General features: G+C 34.6%; 1 protein-coding gene across 3 annotated transcripts in view; it reads left to right on the plus strand.

Moving 5' to 3' along the window:
• The window catches only part of LOC114339714 (carnitine O-palmitoyltransferase 1, liver isoform), a 167744-nt gene that overhangs the window by 129007 nt on the left and 18619 nt on the right, over nt 1-20118 (plus strand). The window contains exons 7-10 of one of the 3 annotated variants that reach the window (XM_050662700.1): nt 128-261; nt 1434-1496; nt 5137-5199; nt 13337-13639. In XM_050662700.1, coding sequence (XP_050518657.1) covers nt 128-261; nt 1434-1496; nt 5137-5199; nt 13337-13639 — 563 coding nt within the window. The remainder of the gene's footprint in view (nt 1-127; nt 262-1433; nt 1497-5136; nt 5200-13336; nt 13640-20118) is intronic. The other 2 variants (XM_050662701.1, XM_028290386.2) reach the window with 2 other exon arrangements.

Raw genomic sequence — 20118 nt, forward strand, 5'->3', positions numbered from 1 at the left:
AAGAATTATTTCGCACTCTCAGAAGAATTCCCTATCCAGTCATTGGTCTTAATTTTTTGCTTTTTTATAATAAAAAATAGATTCTTTAGTAGGAGAAAATTTGAACTAAGAAGTTATGACTTTTTAGAAAGACCCATCACAGCTCGATAAGTATGGCAGAGCTCTATTGCATGGCAAAGGATATGACAGATGGTTTGACAAATCTTTTACATTGTGTGTTGGAAGCAACGGCCGAATTGGATTCAACGCGGAACATTCATGGTAAGTGATATTTTTTGAGTACCACAACTGAAATAATAATAATAATATAAAAAGCTAGGCGAAACCTAAAAGATTTCTATTTTTAAATAAAAATCTAAAGGATTTCTTAAGTCGGAAACAAATTCTGACTTACACCTGTACCCCATAAAGGGCGATAAATGAATAGATATGGGGGTTATGGCATCGAAGATACAACTATATCAGTTATACACCGATCCAGATATTGTGAAATTCGGTAAAGTGCAGAGACTTAGATGGGCTAGGCACATTGCTAAGATGTTAGATCACGAATACACGAACATTTTCAAAACCAGAGGGCACAAGACGTAGAGGATGACCACGACGAAGATGAATTGATGATGTTGAAGAAGACCTAAAGATTCTAGGGGTCAGAAGATGGAGGAAAGTTGCCAGGAATCGAGAGGAGTGGCGACTTCTTTGCGAGGAGGCCAAGATCCACAACGGATTGTCCATCCACTTATGATAGCTTGGGAATTTACGCTTCACTGCCGATGATGAAGTTAAGGAAGAGGTTACTCGATTCCTCAAAGGATTGACCGTAGAATTATATAACATGGGGATAAAAAAGTTAGAGCATGGTCTGCAAAAGTGATTGTACAGAAACAGCGATTATGGGGAAAAATAGCCGTAAGGTTTAACTTTTAAAATTAATTATGGATAACATAAAGAACAAAATTAAAGCTGTCTACTTTAAAAATTCATGGAAATCTTATTTTACGAATGGTCTTGTGTGGAAGTAAAATGGCTTTTTTGAAATGTAAGTCTATAGTTGAATACTTCACAGTCGAACAAAGCTCTTCAATAACGTATTGCATAAAGCTCTTAAGTATTGTTTTAGTATACAATACGTTTAGTCTTGGGTTAGATATAGCCCACTGAAAGAAGCGCTAAAATCGGCAACATTGCAACCACTGTAGAATGACCAATGTTGGCGGAGGATGGAGCGTCGGAGTTAGAATCGGCGAGAAGCAGCTGCATTAGCGTGGGAACTGGGAACCGTCTGGTACTGAACGGTGCGCAGTGTTGCCATGTTAGGTTGTATATCTAATTTAAAACTAAACATGCTGTTTTAGGTATATTGCTATTTATTAAATTATTTCTACATGTATATTCAACACTACAATAAGGATATGCCACGTGTTATGTTATAGGGCTGACGCAGCAGTGATGGCGCATCTGTGGGAGTACGTGATGACCTCAGAAACTGAACCTCGGTAATAAAATATGTAGACATTTGGCCTCGCAGGTGATGGAGTATTGCAGCGCCTTATTTTCTTTGCTGTGTCTAACCCTTCCTCTTATTTATTTTTGCGTATATTTCGAATTAGAGTATGATTCCATCTAAATTATTTTAACTTTTACGCCGATATTATATCGGTAATAAAGAATATCAGTAATACAATACACTCAATACAGTGCTAGTCAAAAGTCGCCTGCCCTCGTTTCTTTTGAACTTATATTAAGTAGTGAAATTTGGGAGGAGGAAATAAACCGATAACGTAATAGTCATAGTCATAGGCTCTGTAAAGTCATCCATAATTATTACGTCATCTATTATGACTACTTGAGAAGTCTTCTTCTTCTTCTTTACGTGCCATCTCCGCCACGGAGATTGGCAATCATCATGGCTATTCTGATTTTAGATGCTGCCGCTCTGAATAGTTTGATTGATGTGCATCCGTATCATTCCCTCAAGTTACGCAACCATGAGATTCTTCTCCTTCCTACACTTCTCTTGCCCTGGATTTTCCCTTGTATAATTAATTGACTTCTCTCATTGCGCATAACATGCCCCAGGTATTGCAGCTTTCGTGTCTTGATGGTTTCCAATATTTCCATTCTTTTGTTGACTCTTCTCATGCCTTCGTTGTTTGTTACATGCTCGGTCCATGATAACTTCAGGATTCTTCTATACACCCACAGTTCAAATGCTTCTAACTTTTTAGCAGTCGACGCGTTAAGTGTCCATGCTTATATCCCGTACAGTAGAGTCGAGAAAATATAACACCTTGCCAGCCTAACTCTCAAGTCTAATTTCAGTTCTCTTGCACAAAGTACGTTCCTCATTTTATTGAAGTTTGTTTGTGCTTTCTATATTCGAACTTTGATTTCTTTGGAGTAATCATTTGTGTGATTAATTATTGTGCCAAGATAGTTGTAGTTTTCAACTCGTCCTAAAGTTTTACCTCTAATTGTCAGGCTTTCATCATTATTTTGGGTTTTTTATATCCTCATAAATTTAGTTTTCTTGATGTTTATTGATAATCCATATTCTTCTCCGTACTCAACTATCTTGTTCATTAGCTTTTGGAGGTTTTGTAGGTTGTCCGCTATTATGATAGCATCGTCCGCGTATCTAATGTTGTTAATTGGCGTTCCATTGACCTTTATTCCTGCTGTTTCTCCCTCAAAAGCTCTTTTCATAATTTCTTCAGAGTATGGATTGAATAGTAGTAGTGACAGTACACACCCCTGTCGCACTCCTCTTTTAATTTCGAACTCTTCTGATGTGTGTTCGTTAATGCGTATGTGTGCCTGTTGTTTATATAGATTTTGTTATAATTCGAAGGTCATTGTATTGTAATTGATTTGCTTTGAGGACGTCCATTAGCTCTTTATAGCGGACGTTATCGAAAGCCTTGTTGTAATCTATGAAACTGACATATATATGTAGAATTGCAAATATTTTACCTTAATTTTTAAGACTCTTGTATATAATTTTTCTTAATTATTATTTCGAAAACGAAATAAGAGTCTCACGCATAAGAACACATGTGCGGATTAGCTTGGGGATCGGGAATCGGAGTTAGCTGAGACGCAAGATAAACATAAGTAGCCGCCTTGACTAATTTTATTGGTTTTCGTTTATTGGAAAAAGTCGGTACATACTTTGATCCAATTTTAATAGGGAGATTAGATATAAGAGAATTTGTTTTAGCGTAGGGATGCGAGAGGCAGTCGATTTTAAGATCAGAACGACGTCAGACGTGTTATTTGGGATAAGACGTAAAAAGTTTATACCTACATTTCTTTTTGTAAGAACACGTAAAATTTTGGTCGCAATTACACAAACACTTTTACATTTCGTCAATTTAATAGTATCTATAATTTAGTTATCTATTTTATTAATTAAAACTGTTAAACATCACACGAACTTTTATTACGATTGTCTTTAACGAATCCTACATATATCTTGGTTCACATCCAAGCATCTCTGGATTAGTATGTTGAATGTAAAGAGAGCTTCACGGGTACCTACGCCTCTACGGAAATCAAATTGGGTTTCTTCAAGATCCATATCAAGTGTTTGGTAAATGCGTTTATGAATGATCTTTAAAAACATTTTAAGTGTGTGCGACATCAGGCTTATGGTGCGGTGGTTGGTGCATTCTCTAACATTTTTCTTTTTTGGGAGACAAATAAATGTTGGGGTCAACCATTCATTGGGTATGTCACCAATGTCTGTGAAGAAGTCTACGCCCGTTTATTTCCTCTCCTCCAAATTTCACTATTATAAGTATAACCGTGCACAGATAACATTTTCTGCATAAGGCAATTACTAGAAAAACGTTCTGCTAGAAATCTAGAAACTCACATGGTATTTGTAGACTTAAAAAAAGCATACGATACCGTTCCCAGAGAAAAAATGTTTGAGGTATTACAACAAACCACTTTAAATACATAGAAAATACATCCAAACAATAAAAGATCTCTATGCTAATGCAACAACAGCAATTAAAATTGGAACGAAACTTTCAAATACCTTTGAAACTTCGAAAGGCCTTTTGCAGGGATGCTGTCTGTCGCCCACTTTATTTAAAATTTACCTTACGCACGTGTTAAAATATTGGACTAGGAAATGCCAAACAATGGGGATACCAGTAGGAGATTCTTATTTGTATGCGTTGCTATTTGCTGACGACCAAGTTGTGATTGCTGCTGATAAAGATGACGCCAGTTACATGATTAGAAAATTGAAAGAGGAGTACCGAAAATGGGGCTTGGAAATGAGCATGGAGAAAACTGAATACCTTGTAGTCGGAGGTGATACTGAAGACTTAGAATTAGAAGGGGAATACATAAAAGGATGTGATGAATTTAAATATCTAGGTTCTATTTTTGACAAAAACTCCACATGCGATCAAGATATAGAATATCGAATAAGTCAAGGAAGAAAAGCTATAAAACAGCTGAATGGCATTTGGTGGAGTACAGGATTGCAAAATCAGACAAAGAAAAAAATCTACCAAACTATCGTGGAAGGAATTGTCCTGTACAACTCGGAAGTGTGGGAAGTAAAAGACCGACAAAATAAACGACTACAAGCTTTAGAAATGGACGCGCTTAGAAGAAGCTGCAGAATATCTAAACTGCAGCATATCCCAAACGAAGAAATAAAAGAAAGAATGGAAGTAGAAAATGATATTATAGACAGAATAGAACAAAAAAGATTGATATGGTACGGGCACGTCCAGAGAATGGGGTCAACAAGATGGCCCAAGAAAATTATCCAGTATGCACCACCCGAGAGAAGAAAAAGAGGCAGACCGAAGAGAACATGGTTACAAGATGTAGAGAAAGCAATGAACCGTAGACAACTCAACGAGGAAGATATTCGTGACCGAAAAGCATGGGAATAGGATGCGGGAAACGGCGAATGCTATAGAACACCCGATATATAAATAATAAGTATAACCGTTCAAAAGATACGAGGAAGAGGGGACTTTTGGCTAGTACTTTAGAATAAAATGTTATGACATGGTAAATCATACTTTAATTTGAAATCAATTTGATGATAACATTTTTAATTTTTAGCTGTTTTTGATTTTATTTTGTATATATTTTGATTGGTAGGGCTGATGCGCCAGTTTGTGGGCATTGTTGGGAATACGTATTAACAGAGGAGATCTCTGGCCGGTAAATTTAACGTTTGTAGTATATCAACTAACTTATTCTTGTATCATTTGTGACTTACCGCATGCTGCTTATCTGTGTGTTAACATCATTTATTGTCGGGTCGGTGAATTACTTCTAAGTCATTACTTAAAGCCTGTGAAATTAGTCTAGAACAAAATAACTATTTACTGGTTACTGTTCCAAATAAAACAATTATTCAAACGTTGAATGGGTTGCACATGCAAGTTCATTTTGAATCAAATAAAAGACAGACGTACTCGCAATCATTTATTGTTTTACTCCGACTAGCAGGGTTGGCATAGAATTTCCCCATCTTATAAAACCCAGCGGGTTTTTTCGGGTTTTTTCAATTGATAAAACCCACTATTATTGGGTTTTTTGGGATTTTTTCAAAAATAGCAAATTTTCAGTTGAATGAACGTCATATTTATTTCTGAATAAAAACAAAAACTAGCATAAATACCATGAAGTAAGTAGTAGGTGAATACAAAACGAGAGAAACTGAAACTAAACTAATAAAACACTTATTTTAAACATGGTATATAGACAAATAAAAAAATAAACAAGTTTCTTATTAAACAAAGCATCAGCAAAGCATATTAGTTATCAGGAAAATCAGAATCTGTATTTTTGTCACATTCCCAATTCCCATTCGTTATTCGTTAGACTCGGTCGAGGACGAGGACTCGGTTCTTAAATGATTATATATTTTTACCAAGTTTGCAGCTCTATCGGCACTTAATCTGTTGCGAAGCTTAGTCCATATTAATCCATATGAAGAAAAAATCCGCTCAATAGATGCAGATGAAGCTGGACATGAGAACAAAGATAACATATAAATACAAAATTCATATGGTATTTTATTTGTTTTTTTATTTTTTATTGATATCAGCTTCCACCATTTCTTTGTTGAGAATTTTTTGACAAGTTCTTCTTTGAAAAGTGTTGCGGGGAACATATTTGTATCCTTAATCTTGAATGATAACATCACTGCCAAAAACTCATCAGAAAGATTCGATGCAACCCATTGTTCGACTGTTTCCTCTTCTTTCCCTGTAAGTCGTCTTCCCATGTATTTGTGATCCATAGAATTTGCAAAAAGGTGAAATGGTTGAATGGCAAAGTCATATCTCTTTTTTATTTCTTGTCTGTATGACTGTAATAAATCATGGTCGAGGGCATCTTTCCATATTTCTACTGCATCAGAAATGTTTACAGAATCACTTTGGAATCTGTCTAGAGCTTTCACAATAACGGCAAGTTGTTTTTGCAAATACAGAGCCTCTCTATATATGGCGACATTATCTAATATTTGGGAGATATTTTTATCAAATTCTTGCTCCTTCTCTGTCCTAATTTCAACATATGTGATAGTTGCTTATAAATTGCTGACATTGTCAAGTTGCTTTATTTTGTAAGCATATTTTATTTTATTATTTTTGCAATAAAATTCATAATTTTTGTAAAACTTTTGATAGAGCAGAAACTATATATCAAATCTAAATAAAAAACTGAAAATCCCCAAAAAAACCCTAAAAAACCCAAAAAAAACCGTCGGGTTGGACTTAAAAAAAAACCCGGGTTTTTTCCAACCCTGACTACCGGTTTCGCTGTCTATAATTATAATTTGCACAGCATCATCAGGTCAACGGTTACAAGTAAACTAAATGCTACAAATAAAAAATCAGAATTAGAACATTCTCTGGTTGTTATCAAATACTATAAGATCAAGTCTATATTTAAAAATGTATATATAAATTTCAACCACAGACAAACACATATGCACACATACAAGTAAACACTCATATGTCCACAAACACATGCAGATGTATGTGGTCTGTGATTGTACATTATGCAATGTAAACGTGTTGTACTTACATGCCGGTGCAAGGAGTGATTTCTAAAGTTTTTAATAACATGATTTCTTGCTCAAATTATGCTAATAATGAATTGATTGGATAGACGGACAATGCTGTATAGGTTAATAAGTATATGGACGAGTTCTTGAGGGTAGAGACAAAAGTGGCGAAATACTGTCTAACTGGTTTTTTATTTATGTAGCATTTAGTTTACTTGTAACCGTTGACCTGATGATGCTCTGCATATTTTAGAGAGCGAAACCGGTCGTCGGAGTAAAACAATAAATGATTTCGAGTACGTCTGCCTTTTATTTGATTCAAAACAATTATTGTAGTTAATATCTGAGCATCACTAAATTCTTCTTATTGCGCTGTCTTCTGTCGAAGGTTGGCGATACAAATGGCAATTGTAGTTTTGGAAACTGTTGCACGAAAGATTTCCGCGGATGAGCGGTCAAACCTTCTCAGGCCTTTCAACCACTAGTTCGGGTGTCTTCCTACTGATCTTTTCACTTCACATGACTTAAGTATTGTATTTTCTTCTCTTTGTTTATGGTTAGTAATTCTTTTTATTTACTCATGCGCCGAAGTACCCTATCGTCGTTAATTTTTTTGTACGCATGGAATTCTCAACATTCGTTATATCTCAAAGGCAGCTATTCATTTTTCTCTTTCGGAGTCCATTTTCTAATTTTCGTGTTCATACAGCACGTCAGAAAAAAACCCCACATCGATTATTCGGATTCTGAGCTCTAGACTAAGGTCTGATTTTGTAAAAAATGTTTTCATGATCACGAGTGTTTTCCTCACTTCTTGTTATGAGATAATTCGCAAGTCTTGTTCGCCAATTCCAGTTGTTCTCAGGACATCGCTCATCTTTTGATGGTTAACGCAGTCAAATGCCTTTCGATAACCAATGAAACATGCATACATATCTACATTCATGTCTCTACATTATTGTGTTAACACATTTAAGGCAAAAAGAGCTTCTCGTGTTCCCAATCCCTTTCGACATCCAGGAAATATTTTCGTAGATTTTATATCGCTGGTACCTATGATTAATGTGATTCCTAATACATAGTCCATTCTTTAACGGTAAAATATTGCAAAACCTGTAAATTTTGAAGAACCGCTTGGATTGACATGAAATTTGGCATACACATAGCTAACAAGTCAAACAAAAAAAGTGATATTGTGCCGATATGTGCTTTTGCCCTGGGGGTGGTTTTCACCCCCTCTTGGGGGTGAAAAAATTTTCATCCAAAGTAAGTCAGGAAATGGATAAACTGACTAATTTTAAGTAACTTTTGTTCTATAGAGTTTTTTCACTAAGTCAATACTTTTCGAGTTATTGGCCAGTGAATATGTTCATTTTTTCAACAAAATACCCAGGCTTTTATACGGTTTTTCGCAAATAACTCAAATAGTAAGTATTTTGTCGAAAAAACATTCTTAGCAAAAATATAGCCTGTAAAATTTTTTAAAAAATGGTGTATATATCACGTCCCTATACCTAGTAGAAGCAGAGTTATAGCTAATGAAAAATAGGTTCATATTAGTCAAATTCCAAATGGAATACTTTAACATGAAATAACCAAAAATGAAGCACATTTCGGAGAAAACTCATTACAACTTATTTAAAGTGTTTAAAAAAAGCTTCATTTTTGTTTTATAAAAAAAAATTCTAGCATCAAAAGTAAACAAGTTACGCTCAAAATAAAGTTGATACCTTTTTGTTTTGGTAAAAAAATCGAGAAAATCACCCCCTAATTAGTATCTTAAATGAACTTAATCGTTACGACTTCACAAGTTTCTTGACTCGTGTATGTATTGTTTATATGATCTGTAAGTTTCATCGGTTCAAAGTCCTTATTATTGAAAGGGCTGTAGTTAAAAGGGGTTGAACGAGTCACTGATCACGAATGTATGCAAATTTTGAAACACCAAATCTTAATCAATTTTTGTCTAACAGAAAAACAAAAAAATACATGATATTCAGGAAAGCAATGCTGACTTTTTTGTTTTTCGAGATTTTTGGTATATCTAACAATTTTTAAGTTATTTTGAGAAAAAGCATATTTTTCAAAATTACAATTTTTAAAAATTTTACTTTGAAACCAATTTTTTTCAAAAATAAGCACTTTGAATCAATGAAACTTACAGATCATATAAACACAACATAAGTAAAATAATTTGTGGAGCGGTAACGATTAATTTCATTTAAGTTGCTAATTGAGGGGTGGTCTTCCAGATTTTGTTTTTGCCAAAACAAAAGGGACCAACTTTATTTTGAGCTTAACTTGCTTAAATTTAATGCTAGAAACTTTTTATAAAAACAGAAATAAAGCTTTTTTTAAACACTTTAAAAATAATGGGTTTTCCCCAAAAAGTGCTTAATTTTTGGGATATTTCACGTCGAAATATTCTATTTGAAATTTGGTGAATATGAATCTATTTTTCATTGGCTATAACTCTGGTTCTACTAGACCCAGAGACCTAACGCGTACACCATTTTTTTACTTTTTTGTAGGCTATATTTTTGCTAAGAACGTTTTTTTCGACAAAATACTTACTTTTTGAGTTATTTGCGAAAAACCGTCTAAAAATGTGGTTATTTTGTTTAAAAATGAACATATTCACTCGCAAATAACTCGAAAAGTGTTGACTTAGCGAAAAAGCTCTATAGAACAAAAGTTACTTAAAATTAGTCAGTTTACCCATTTTCGGACTTATTTTGGACATATATTTTTTACACCCCCAAGAGGGGGTGAAAGTCACCCCCAGGGCAAAAGCACACATCGGCACAATATCACTTTTTTTCTTTGACATGTAAGCTATATAGGTCTGGATCCCGCGTATGAAAAAAAAGTTGATTAATAGCAAGCTGAAAATTTGTTAATAGCTTAAGGGTGTCTAGTCGGACAAACTTTGATATATGGGAACACTGGAACAGGGGAAGTTTTAATTGTGGAACAGGTTAAAAATTTGGAACGGTCAGACCACAAAAACGGCACATGTATTTTGTCCGACAGAACAGACTTAAACTCTCCGAACAGAGATTAAACTCTCATGCAAAAATCAGACTGCTATTTATCACCAAATGGGCGTTTTAATGAGTGGAATATGTAGAATATGTCAAATGACAGGAATTATGACAGGTGATAAATAGCAGTCTGACTTTTGCATGAGAGTTTAATCTCTGTTCGGAGAGTTTAAGTCTGTTCTGTCGGACAAAATAAATGTGCCGTTTTCGTGGTCTGACCGTTCCAAATTTTTAACCTGTTCCACAATTAAAACTGCCCCTGTTACAGTGTTCTCATATATCAAAGTTTATCCGACTAGACACCCTTAAGCTATTAACAAATTTTCAGCTTGCTATTAATCAACTTTTTTTTCATACGCGGGATCCAGACCTAATACGTATGCTAAATTTCATGTCAATCCAAGCGGTTCTTTAAAATTTAGAGCAAAAACCATGAAAGAATGTACTAACATTTCCAGTGAAAATAATAACTCTTTGATAAGTGTTGGCGATTCAATTTTTTTTATATGCGTGTCCGCGAAGATTATAACTCCCAAAATATTTATAACGAAAAGATTTAGTTCAAATAGATGCCGACGAAAACAATTATTTCCCTTTCTGTTTCTGTTTCTGCCGACGAAAACAATTATTTCTGAGAACTTTTTAGTAATTATTATTTTCGTCGACCCACAAACAGAAATGATGTTTTTTGCTGATACTCCTCAACAAATAAATTTTTTCGTTAACACTTTATTAGGATTATAATTTTCACAATCATATAATCGAAAATAATATTTTTCGTGACGTTCATTGAAAGTTCTATTCTTAACGGCATTTTTCGGAGTTATACTTTTCGTCGGCGGCGGCGATATACTTCTTAAAATTGTTATCGAGCAAAATGAAGTAAATTTGATTCATTACAATTATATCATCTCTGTCTGCAGGTTATTTCCAAATGTGTAGCCTTCTAGGATGTTGTTTGAAGAAGGTGTTGGTTATTAATAGGTTCTTCGTTCTCTACAAGTATATCTCCCTTACCGCTTCTGGTACCGAGACCGTATGCTACTGTGTTGTCTTCTTCCCCATTTTGGCGTTAAAATCACTCATGGTCATCCGTATCCCTCCTCTTTTTGTCACTTTCATCTATTTTGTTATACAATTTTTCACTTATTGGAGCATATACCTGAATAATATTTAGCTTATCAGTTGGTGGGTGTTTTCTTTTTTTTGGAACGTGCTAGAAAACATTTTAATACACTCTAAAGTAAATGGTTTATATGACTCAGATAAAGCAATAATGACATAGAAGTAAACCTACACCGACTCGTTTTAGTGTAGTTGTAATATTGTAGATCAGAGGTTCTCAACCTTTCTGAGTCATGTACCACCTACAGTTATTTTTATTATTTTTGGTACCACCTACATTTTTAGATTGTATTATTAAGACTTAATTTTTTTTGTATTTTGTGTACCACTGCGAATAATGATATGTACCACCAGATTGAGAACCGCTGTTGTAGATAAAATTGTGTTCTCAGTGCCAGTGCCAACAATTTTCCAAAATTGGTTGGAAAATACTTATAAAATACTTAAATGATGCTTTGGAATTATGTACATTACGACTTTAAGGTTCTTGCACTGAGAAATGACAACATGTACATTTTATCCACATTTGAAAAATATTTATCAAAGATATTAATTTTGTTCTCAAAGAACACAGCGTATTTTTAAAGTCTTCCCGGTCCTTTGCGGACTATAAAACTTAAGATTCATAAATTTTTGGGAGAAACTGAGCTAAGATACCTTCTCGTAGTTTCCATGATGTTTTGTAACAATTATGATGACAACAAACATGGCTATTTTGATTTTTCCTCTTATTTCTCATGTTTTTTCGATGGTTCGTAAAAAGTGAAAAAGTGTAAAAAGTTAAGAATCACATGCCTAAGCTGGATAGAAAGACATATTTATCTTATAACTAAATAATATTTTTTCACCACACTTAAAGATGGACGTTTAATAATGCGTCTAAAACATGACCTCCTCATTCGACTTAAATGTCTGCCCGACGAGTGATTTTTTTCAAGTTTGAAAACAAAAAGAAGTTGCGCGGGGCCAAATCTGGAGAATACAGTGGATGCGGCAGCAGACTGACGTTTCAAAGGATATATTACCTGCCATATGATCTAATTACCTTACAAAATGGCACCCGTCCGACATTTTTAATGATTATCCCACTAACACATCATAGAAACTATGAAGTGCATTATTGCAGTTACCCCCAAATATTTAATTGTGTTTGTTCAGGAAATGAAAGGAGGGGACTTTAGGCGCGCACTATATAATGTTTGTTACCAAGACATTCATAATTTGACATGTTTCTTGCTCACCTACACAACACATATCTTAAGAGCATCCAAAACTATCAAAACATGTATCAGTTGTAATGTTTATGATTCATTTATAAATCAGACACTGAAAACACTTGTCTTCCATATTGATAGAAAAGTTTGATCAAATCACTACAGCTAATTTGGTGGCAACACTTATACGAGTATGCCTACTACTTGTGTCACACTTGCGCACCATTTCTTAGGGGATTTAGTTAGAGATATGCTACTCTGTGACATCTCCATCGCTCTGTGTCGTCTCTTGTTTCGTTTACATTTACTCCTCTTTCGTACTATTTTATAAGGACTGTATAGTGAAATGTTGTCAAGAGGAGGTTACTGTAATAACATATTTTTTAAATTTTCATCTGGAGTATCCATGTTTATCTCTATATAGATTTCTAAAGGTCTAAATCGACTGAGTTGACATTTATTATTTTTGCCGAATCCTTTCAATTGAAGAACCACAAAACGACAAAAAAACCTGCATTGCGCATGCCACACGTTGTTTACTGTTGATGGAGCACATAATAGTCTACTTCGAAACAAGTAACACGAAAATTAATGTCACATGTTCAGTGTCATATTATATTAAGTGAAGCAATGAACACTATATTCTGCTAATATATCAAGTCACATCATTCCACATATAGTAGAATCAATGTTTATTCATTGCGAAAGGTAGCTTGCCATCAAACAGCTGTTGTGAATTGATAAATAAACTTAAATCAGAAGTTCTCAGAATCGGTGTTTAATTTATAAATATGAATTTTCAACAAGTATCCGTCTAGTACACCAACTATTTATCATGTATAATGTATATATATCATAATACTTTTTAAATCGCTAACGCTTTTGACTATGTACAGATATGACGAAACCGGCAACACTATTGGCAAACCGGAGATTGTTCCACCAGCGCCGATCCGTTTGAACTGGGAATTGAAGTTCGAATCCCAAGACGCCATAGACAAGTCATACAACGTCGCCTGCAACCTCATCAAAGACATCAATCTGCGCATCTTCGTCCACGACAGTTACGGAAAAGGCTTCATGAAAACGTGCGGCGTCAGTCCGGATGCTTATATACAGATGGCGCTGCAGTTGGCTTATTTTAGGGACGCCGGGAAGTTCTGTCTGACGTACGAAGCCACCATGACTAGACTTTACAGGTAAATTGGTTTATTTACGAGCAGTAGTATTATATTTCCTTACAAAGGAGTTACATGTTGTAGTTCCTTACAAAGACTAACTTATGTGCAACAAGTTGAAATATAAGAAGAGTTTTTCAAGAAAGAAGAAGAAAAGCAATAAAAACAGCAGAAGGAGGAGCATATAATTCAAAAAACTGATAACACAGGTACCAAAAACTACAAAGCTACTTGTAAAAAAGACAACGCAAATGGAAAAGGACAACGAAAATAATGGAAAGGAAACAATATTAATAGGTACTTGGAATATCACTTGGATATGGAAGAAAGACGGAAAGTACTAAAAGACACACTATATAAAACAGCAGAGAAAATTTGCGGAAAAAAGTCAATAAATAAATATCATAAGATAACAGAATGGTGGAGTCAAGAAATAAAGGAAAAGAAGCAAGCCTGGAAAAAATATGAACAATGTAGAGATAAAAATAACAAAGTAGAATATATAGAGAAACGTAATAGAGCAAAGATAGCAGTAAGGGAAGCGAAAAATCTGAGCTGGGAAGAGTTAGGAAAAGAATTGGAAGCAAATTATACAACAGATAACAGAAAATTCTGGAATCGTATAAAGGGTTTAAGAGGGAAAAAAGGTAGGGAACAGTATGGAATCAAAGATAAAAACAACCAATTGAAAATAGAGACTACAGAAATAGTAGAAGTATGACTTTACAGGTAATTTGTTTTATTTACGAGCAGTAGTTCATATTTTCTTAACTTATTAGTCTCTCATCAGGAGTCACAAATGCTGCTCTCTTCGACCCAACTAGGACAAACCCCGGCGTACAGTCACGGATTGCAACGAACGGAATGGCAGGGATGCCCTAGCGGCAACTGCTAGCAAAAGACTAAGTTTTCAATATAATAGCACATAAAATAATATTACAAATATTACTCTACCTACATCCCACCAGATTGAAAACAATAGGAACCTTCTCTGGTTACACCTCCGAAGCTTCTAAAATTCGCAAGCCATAACGGACACTTCTTTAGTCTCAGCATCCGTTATGGCTTGCAAATTTTAGAAACCTCGGAAGTGTAACCAGAGAAGGTTCCCATTGTTTTCAATCTGGTGGGATGTAGAGTAATATTTGTAAAATATTTTATGTGCTATTAAATTGAAAACTTAGTCTTTTGCTAGCAGTTGCCGCTAGGGCATCCCTGCCATTTCGTTCGTTGCAATCCGTGACTGTACGCCGGGGTTTGTCCTAGTTAGGTCAGAGAGAGCAGCATAATATGTGCCTCCTGATGAGGAAATAAGTTTCAAAGCCGGTAGAGGTGCTTGCTGCACTCTCTGATTGAACTAGAATATGATGCGGCTCTAATTTCGTGTTACAACGAAATTGAAAATGGTTATTCATTTTTGATTTACATTTTTACTCTGATTGGAGTACGAAAGGAACCATTCTCATTGGAACTTTACCGCGCTGAGCAGATGGGACGTGAATTATAAATTGTAAAATTCCCTCATCTTCTTTAGTCTCAGCATCCGTTATGGCTTGCAATTGTAGAAGCCTCGGAGGTGTAACCAGAGAAGGTTCCCATTGTTTTCAATCTGGTGGGACGTAGAGTAATATTTTTAATATTATTTTATATGCTATTAGATTGAAAACTTAGTCTTTAGTTTTTCTTTACTTTACTGATTAATTATTGCTGTCTTAAAGTATTTCATCGTTTTCGCATGAAACTATAGCAATATTGAAGTCAATGGGTTTCAATTATCAATTTCGTTCAATATCCCTTTATTTCACTTATCTAATTGTTTGTAACGGGATCGCTTTTCAACTAACTGCATACAAAACAAAAACAAAATAATAAAATGTAGGTATATGTCAGAAATAATATTATTTTAGTCTTCTTTCTTCTGTCTAACGTTCTGCTTCTATAACACTCACTTTGTAGACCAAGAGGCAGCGCTGAAAAATCTATTTGAATTTACTAAAGCTAGATTTTTCACAGTTGATTACTGTGATTGTGCAGAGAAACATACTGCGGTCGGTCAAGCGAAACGTAGAACAGGGGTTACTGAGAGGGTATCAAATTTGCTTTCCTACGAAGGTAATTATTTCCATTTACTAAGGCTGAAAATCAGTACACACATTCTAAATTAAATATAAATAAAAGTTATTATAGTCGGTCAGCTGTATGACGGGACAGAGCCGGTCGGTCGGCCCCAATAGTCGATTGAGGAAATAAAGCATTTTGGCTCGCAATTTTTTCGTCCAGCATGGATTTACTTGAAATTTTCACAGAAGGTAGGGAATAGTCCAAGGATCATTTTATATATCATGCCGCTATCATACGCTAAAACCTTGGGGGTGGTTGCCACCCTATCTCGGGGGTGGGAATTTTTTATTACATTTTAACCATGTAATTCGATGGGAACAGTGATTCTAAGAAAGAAATGTTTTTTACATTTTCTTCGTAAAACTAATATTTTTCGAGTTATTCGCGCTTGAAAAGAACAGTTTTTCGACGAAAAAATCGACTTATTTAGAGGTTTTTTTGAAAATACCTCGAAAAATATGCATTTAATCAGAAAAACTGTAGATATCGAAATTGTATCTTTTAGTAACACAAACCAAATTCTTTTTCTATAATATCTTTAAGACCAATACAAACCGAGATACGACATGTTAAAGGTTAGCTTTTTTCGTCAAATGCATAATTTGAAATATTCAAAGCCAAATAATGGGAAAAATTTGCATTTTTCGAGGAAAACTTGAATAATCTTTTTTCAAGTATACAATTAGACCTTTCAAAAAAAATAATAAAAAGTTTCTAGCATGAAAATTAAGCGACTTACAAAAAAATGTTGGTACCTGCTTTTCTCTACGAAAAAATCAGTGAAAACAACCCCCTAACTTCCTTCCTAATTCAAAATTGGTCTTCACCTTTCTGTAGTTCCTTTTATATTTATATTATCAATACACTCAAGGAGTTTGACCTATTTAAAATGCCTAATTTTGGAAAAATTGGAGTTTAAAAAAAATTGATTTTTTGCAATTTGGTATTTTTCACCTTTTACTTCAAAATACCTCCGAAAATACTGAAGATATGAAAAAAATTATAAAGTACTAAATTGTAGCTTTTTTAATGACTAAAATTACCCTGTGCATATATTTTCATTACAGTGAATAGTTAGCCAGATATAGCTGTTTAAAACCTCTATTTACCAGCAAACACCCCCTTATTCGAGCCCTTTAAACCCGCCCCAATTAAAAACTAAAGCATCTTACGGAATTTAATTTACACAGTCTTATAGCTCTTTAAAAATCCTACAAAATCATTTTTGAGGGGTCTCATTACTGAGAGAGTATCAAAGTTGCTTTCCTGCGAAGGTAATTAAATCCATTTACTAAGGCTGAAAATCAGTACAAAGTGAGATATATTTTTCCAAAATTAGGCAATTTAAATAGGTCAAACTCCTTGAGTGTATCGATAATATAAATATAAAAGGAACAACAAAAAGGTGAAGACCAATTTTGAATTAGGAAGGTAGTTAGGGGGTTGTTTTCACTGATTTTTTCGTAGAGAAAAACAGGTACCGACATTTTTTTGATTATAAGTCGCTTAATTTTCATGCTAGAAACTTTTTATTATTTTTTTGAAAGGTCTAATTGTATTTTTGAAAAAAGATTATTTAAGTTTTCCTCGAAAAATGCAAATTTTTCCCATTATTTGGCTTTGAATATTTCAAATTGTTCATTTGACGAAAAAAAGCTAACCTTTAACATGCCGTATCTCGGTTTGTATCGGTCTTAAAGATATTATTGGAAAAGAATTTGGTTTGTGTTACTAAAAGATACAATTTTGATATCTACAGTTTTTTTGATTAAAGCATATTTTTCGAGGTATTCTCAAAAAACCCTCTAAAAAAGTAGATTTTTTCGTCGAAAAACTGTTATTTTCAAGCGCGAATAACTCGAAAAATATTAGTTTTACGAAGAAAATGTAAAAACATTTTTTTCTTAGAATCACTTTTTGCATCGATCTACATGGTTAAAATGTAATAAAATGTTCCCACCCCCCGAGATGGGGTGGCAACCACCCCCAAGGTTTTAGCGTATGATTGCGGCATGATATAGAAAATGATCCTTTACCTTCTGTAAAAATTTCAAGTAAATCCATGCTGGACGAAAAAATCGCGAGCCAAAATGCTTCATTTCCTCAATCGACTATTGGTTCCGACCGACCGGTTCTGTCCCGTCATACAGCTGACCGACTATAATAACTTATTTATATTTAATTTAGAATGTGTGTACTGATTTTCAGCCTTAGTAAATGGAAATAATTACCTTCGTAGGAAAGCAACTTTGATACCCTCTCAGTAACCCCTGTTCTACGTTTCGCTTGACCGACCGCAGTATGTTTCTCTACACACTCACAGTAATCAATTGTGAAAAATCTAGCTTTAGTAAATTCAAATAGATTTTTCAGCGCTGCCTCTCCGTCTATTGTGGGACCGCATTCTCTTCGGGTACCTGATTTTCACTGTTTCTGAACTCTTGAACATCTTCTCTTCTTTTTCCTCTTTGTAAGCAATTGTGCTTGTTCATTGGCGGATTGAAACTTCTGTGGAAGATTGTCACTCCATCTTTTGCGCGGTCGGCCGATACTTCTTCTGCCGATTGGTGATTTATCTCTTGCTAGTTTGACCACACGGGTCTCCTCCATTCTACTTATGTGGTTATTCCATTATTTTTTTCTATTTATGTCCATTCTTTTATACACTGTACGTTACATTGTCTTCTAATGTCTTCATTCCTCTGTCGATCTCTCACCCGTATTTCCTGTAATAATTACAATTATTGTTCTCAGTACTCTCATTTCTGTCGTTTTTAGTAGTCTTTGTGTTGTGGCTGTATCAGGTCTAGTTTATGATGCCTAGTTTCTGACATTATTGGTCTTACACTGGCTTTATAAATTCTTGAGTTCGTCTCATTGTTAATCTGTCGGTTTCACCATACACATAGTATTATTAAGTCATCTTGATTACTCACTCCTTTGTGCAGGTTTTCGTAGCTGGACAGTGTAATGCCAAGGTACCTATTTTATTTCCATTATTGTTCAATACTAATGCCATCAATTTCTATTTTACATCTGATTGGTTCTTTGCTGATTATTATTGTTTTAGTTTTATGAGATGAAATTGTCATATAAAAATTTTGCTCTTATGTTAAATCTGTGGACTAATCTTTGCAGACTATCTTCATCTTGGGCTATCAGTATTGCGTCGTCTGCGTAACAGAGTATTTTTACTTCTTTATTTCCCATCCTGTATCCTCTTCCTTTGTTGGCGCTTCTGATGATTTCACCCATTGTTAGATTGAAGAGCATAGAGCTCAATGAGGCTCAACATCTCTTTTCCTGATTGGTTGTCTTCGGTAACCACCTGATTAAACCCTGATTACCAATCTGTCTATTGAGGATGTCTCTGATCTTCGGGAGTCTTCTTATGGCTTGGTTGAAAGAAGTATCTTATCCTGTTCTCAGCCACCTCACGGAGTGGTGTGTACTCAGGGCCTATTTTACCACTAGGCCCGTGAGGCACCTGCCTCGGGCCCGCATTTTAGTGGGGCCCGGAAAGTTTACCAAAAAAATTTTTTGTTGCCATAAAATAAATTTTTAAAATTCTTTTATTTTATGAACAGGAAATGATAAATGATAAACCTAGGGTTGTTTTTCAAGCGACTTCACCTGTCGCAAGTACGTCTCCGTCATCTCCTATAGAAGACGACAATGTCAATAACTCTTTTCCTAGCGGTGTAAGGGATTGGCCAGATCATTAAAATCTGAAATTTCAACAATATTTTATAATAGGTGCGTTCGCGGGTACAGTTGACAAATTGTCGCCGACAATTTCTAACCTCACTTAATATAAATAATACTGTTAAAAGATAAATAAACAAGGTATATTTACTTTTAATTAATATTTAACAGTAATTATTAAATTATACTAGGTAAATATACCTTGTATATTTATCTATTAACGATATTATTTATATCATTTTAAAGTGCGCATGCGTTTTGCTGCTAATTTGTCGCCGACTAGTCGTCGACAGGCACCCGCGAACGCACTTAATATAAATAATCGAGCGAATCAGTACATTGATAAAATTAGTGAATGTGTTACACAACTGGATAATAATAAAACCAGATATTTGCAAAGTGCGATTTTTTATAAAATGAAAGCCAATTGGGAAAAAGTCTTCGCGAGTGGTTAATGTACAGTCCTAAATATAGCCGTGTTTATTGTTACGTTCGTAAACTGATTTTCACGAAAATTATTGATTTTCTAAATTCCGATGGATATGACTGAAAAAATATCAATAGGACAGTTATTCAACATGAGCGATCTCCTGAACATATTTCATTAATTGGTACGTTAGTCCAGAGAAGTAGTACACCAGGACAAATTGTAACATTAATGGAAACAAGATATT

The sequence above is a fragment of the Diabrotica virgifera genome, chromosome 9 (genome assembly GCF_917563875.1).
Source record: "Diabrotica virgifera virgifera chromosome 9, PGI_DIABVI_V3a".
NCBI lineage: Eukaryota > Metazoa > Arthropoda > Insecta > Coleoptera > Chrysomelidae > Diabrotica > Diabrotica virgifera.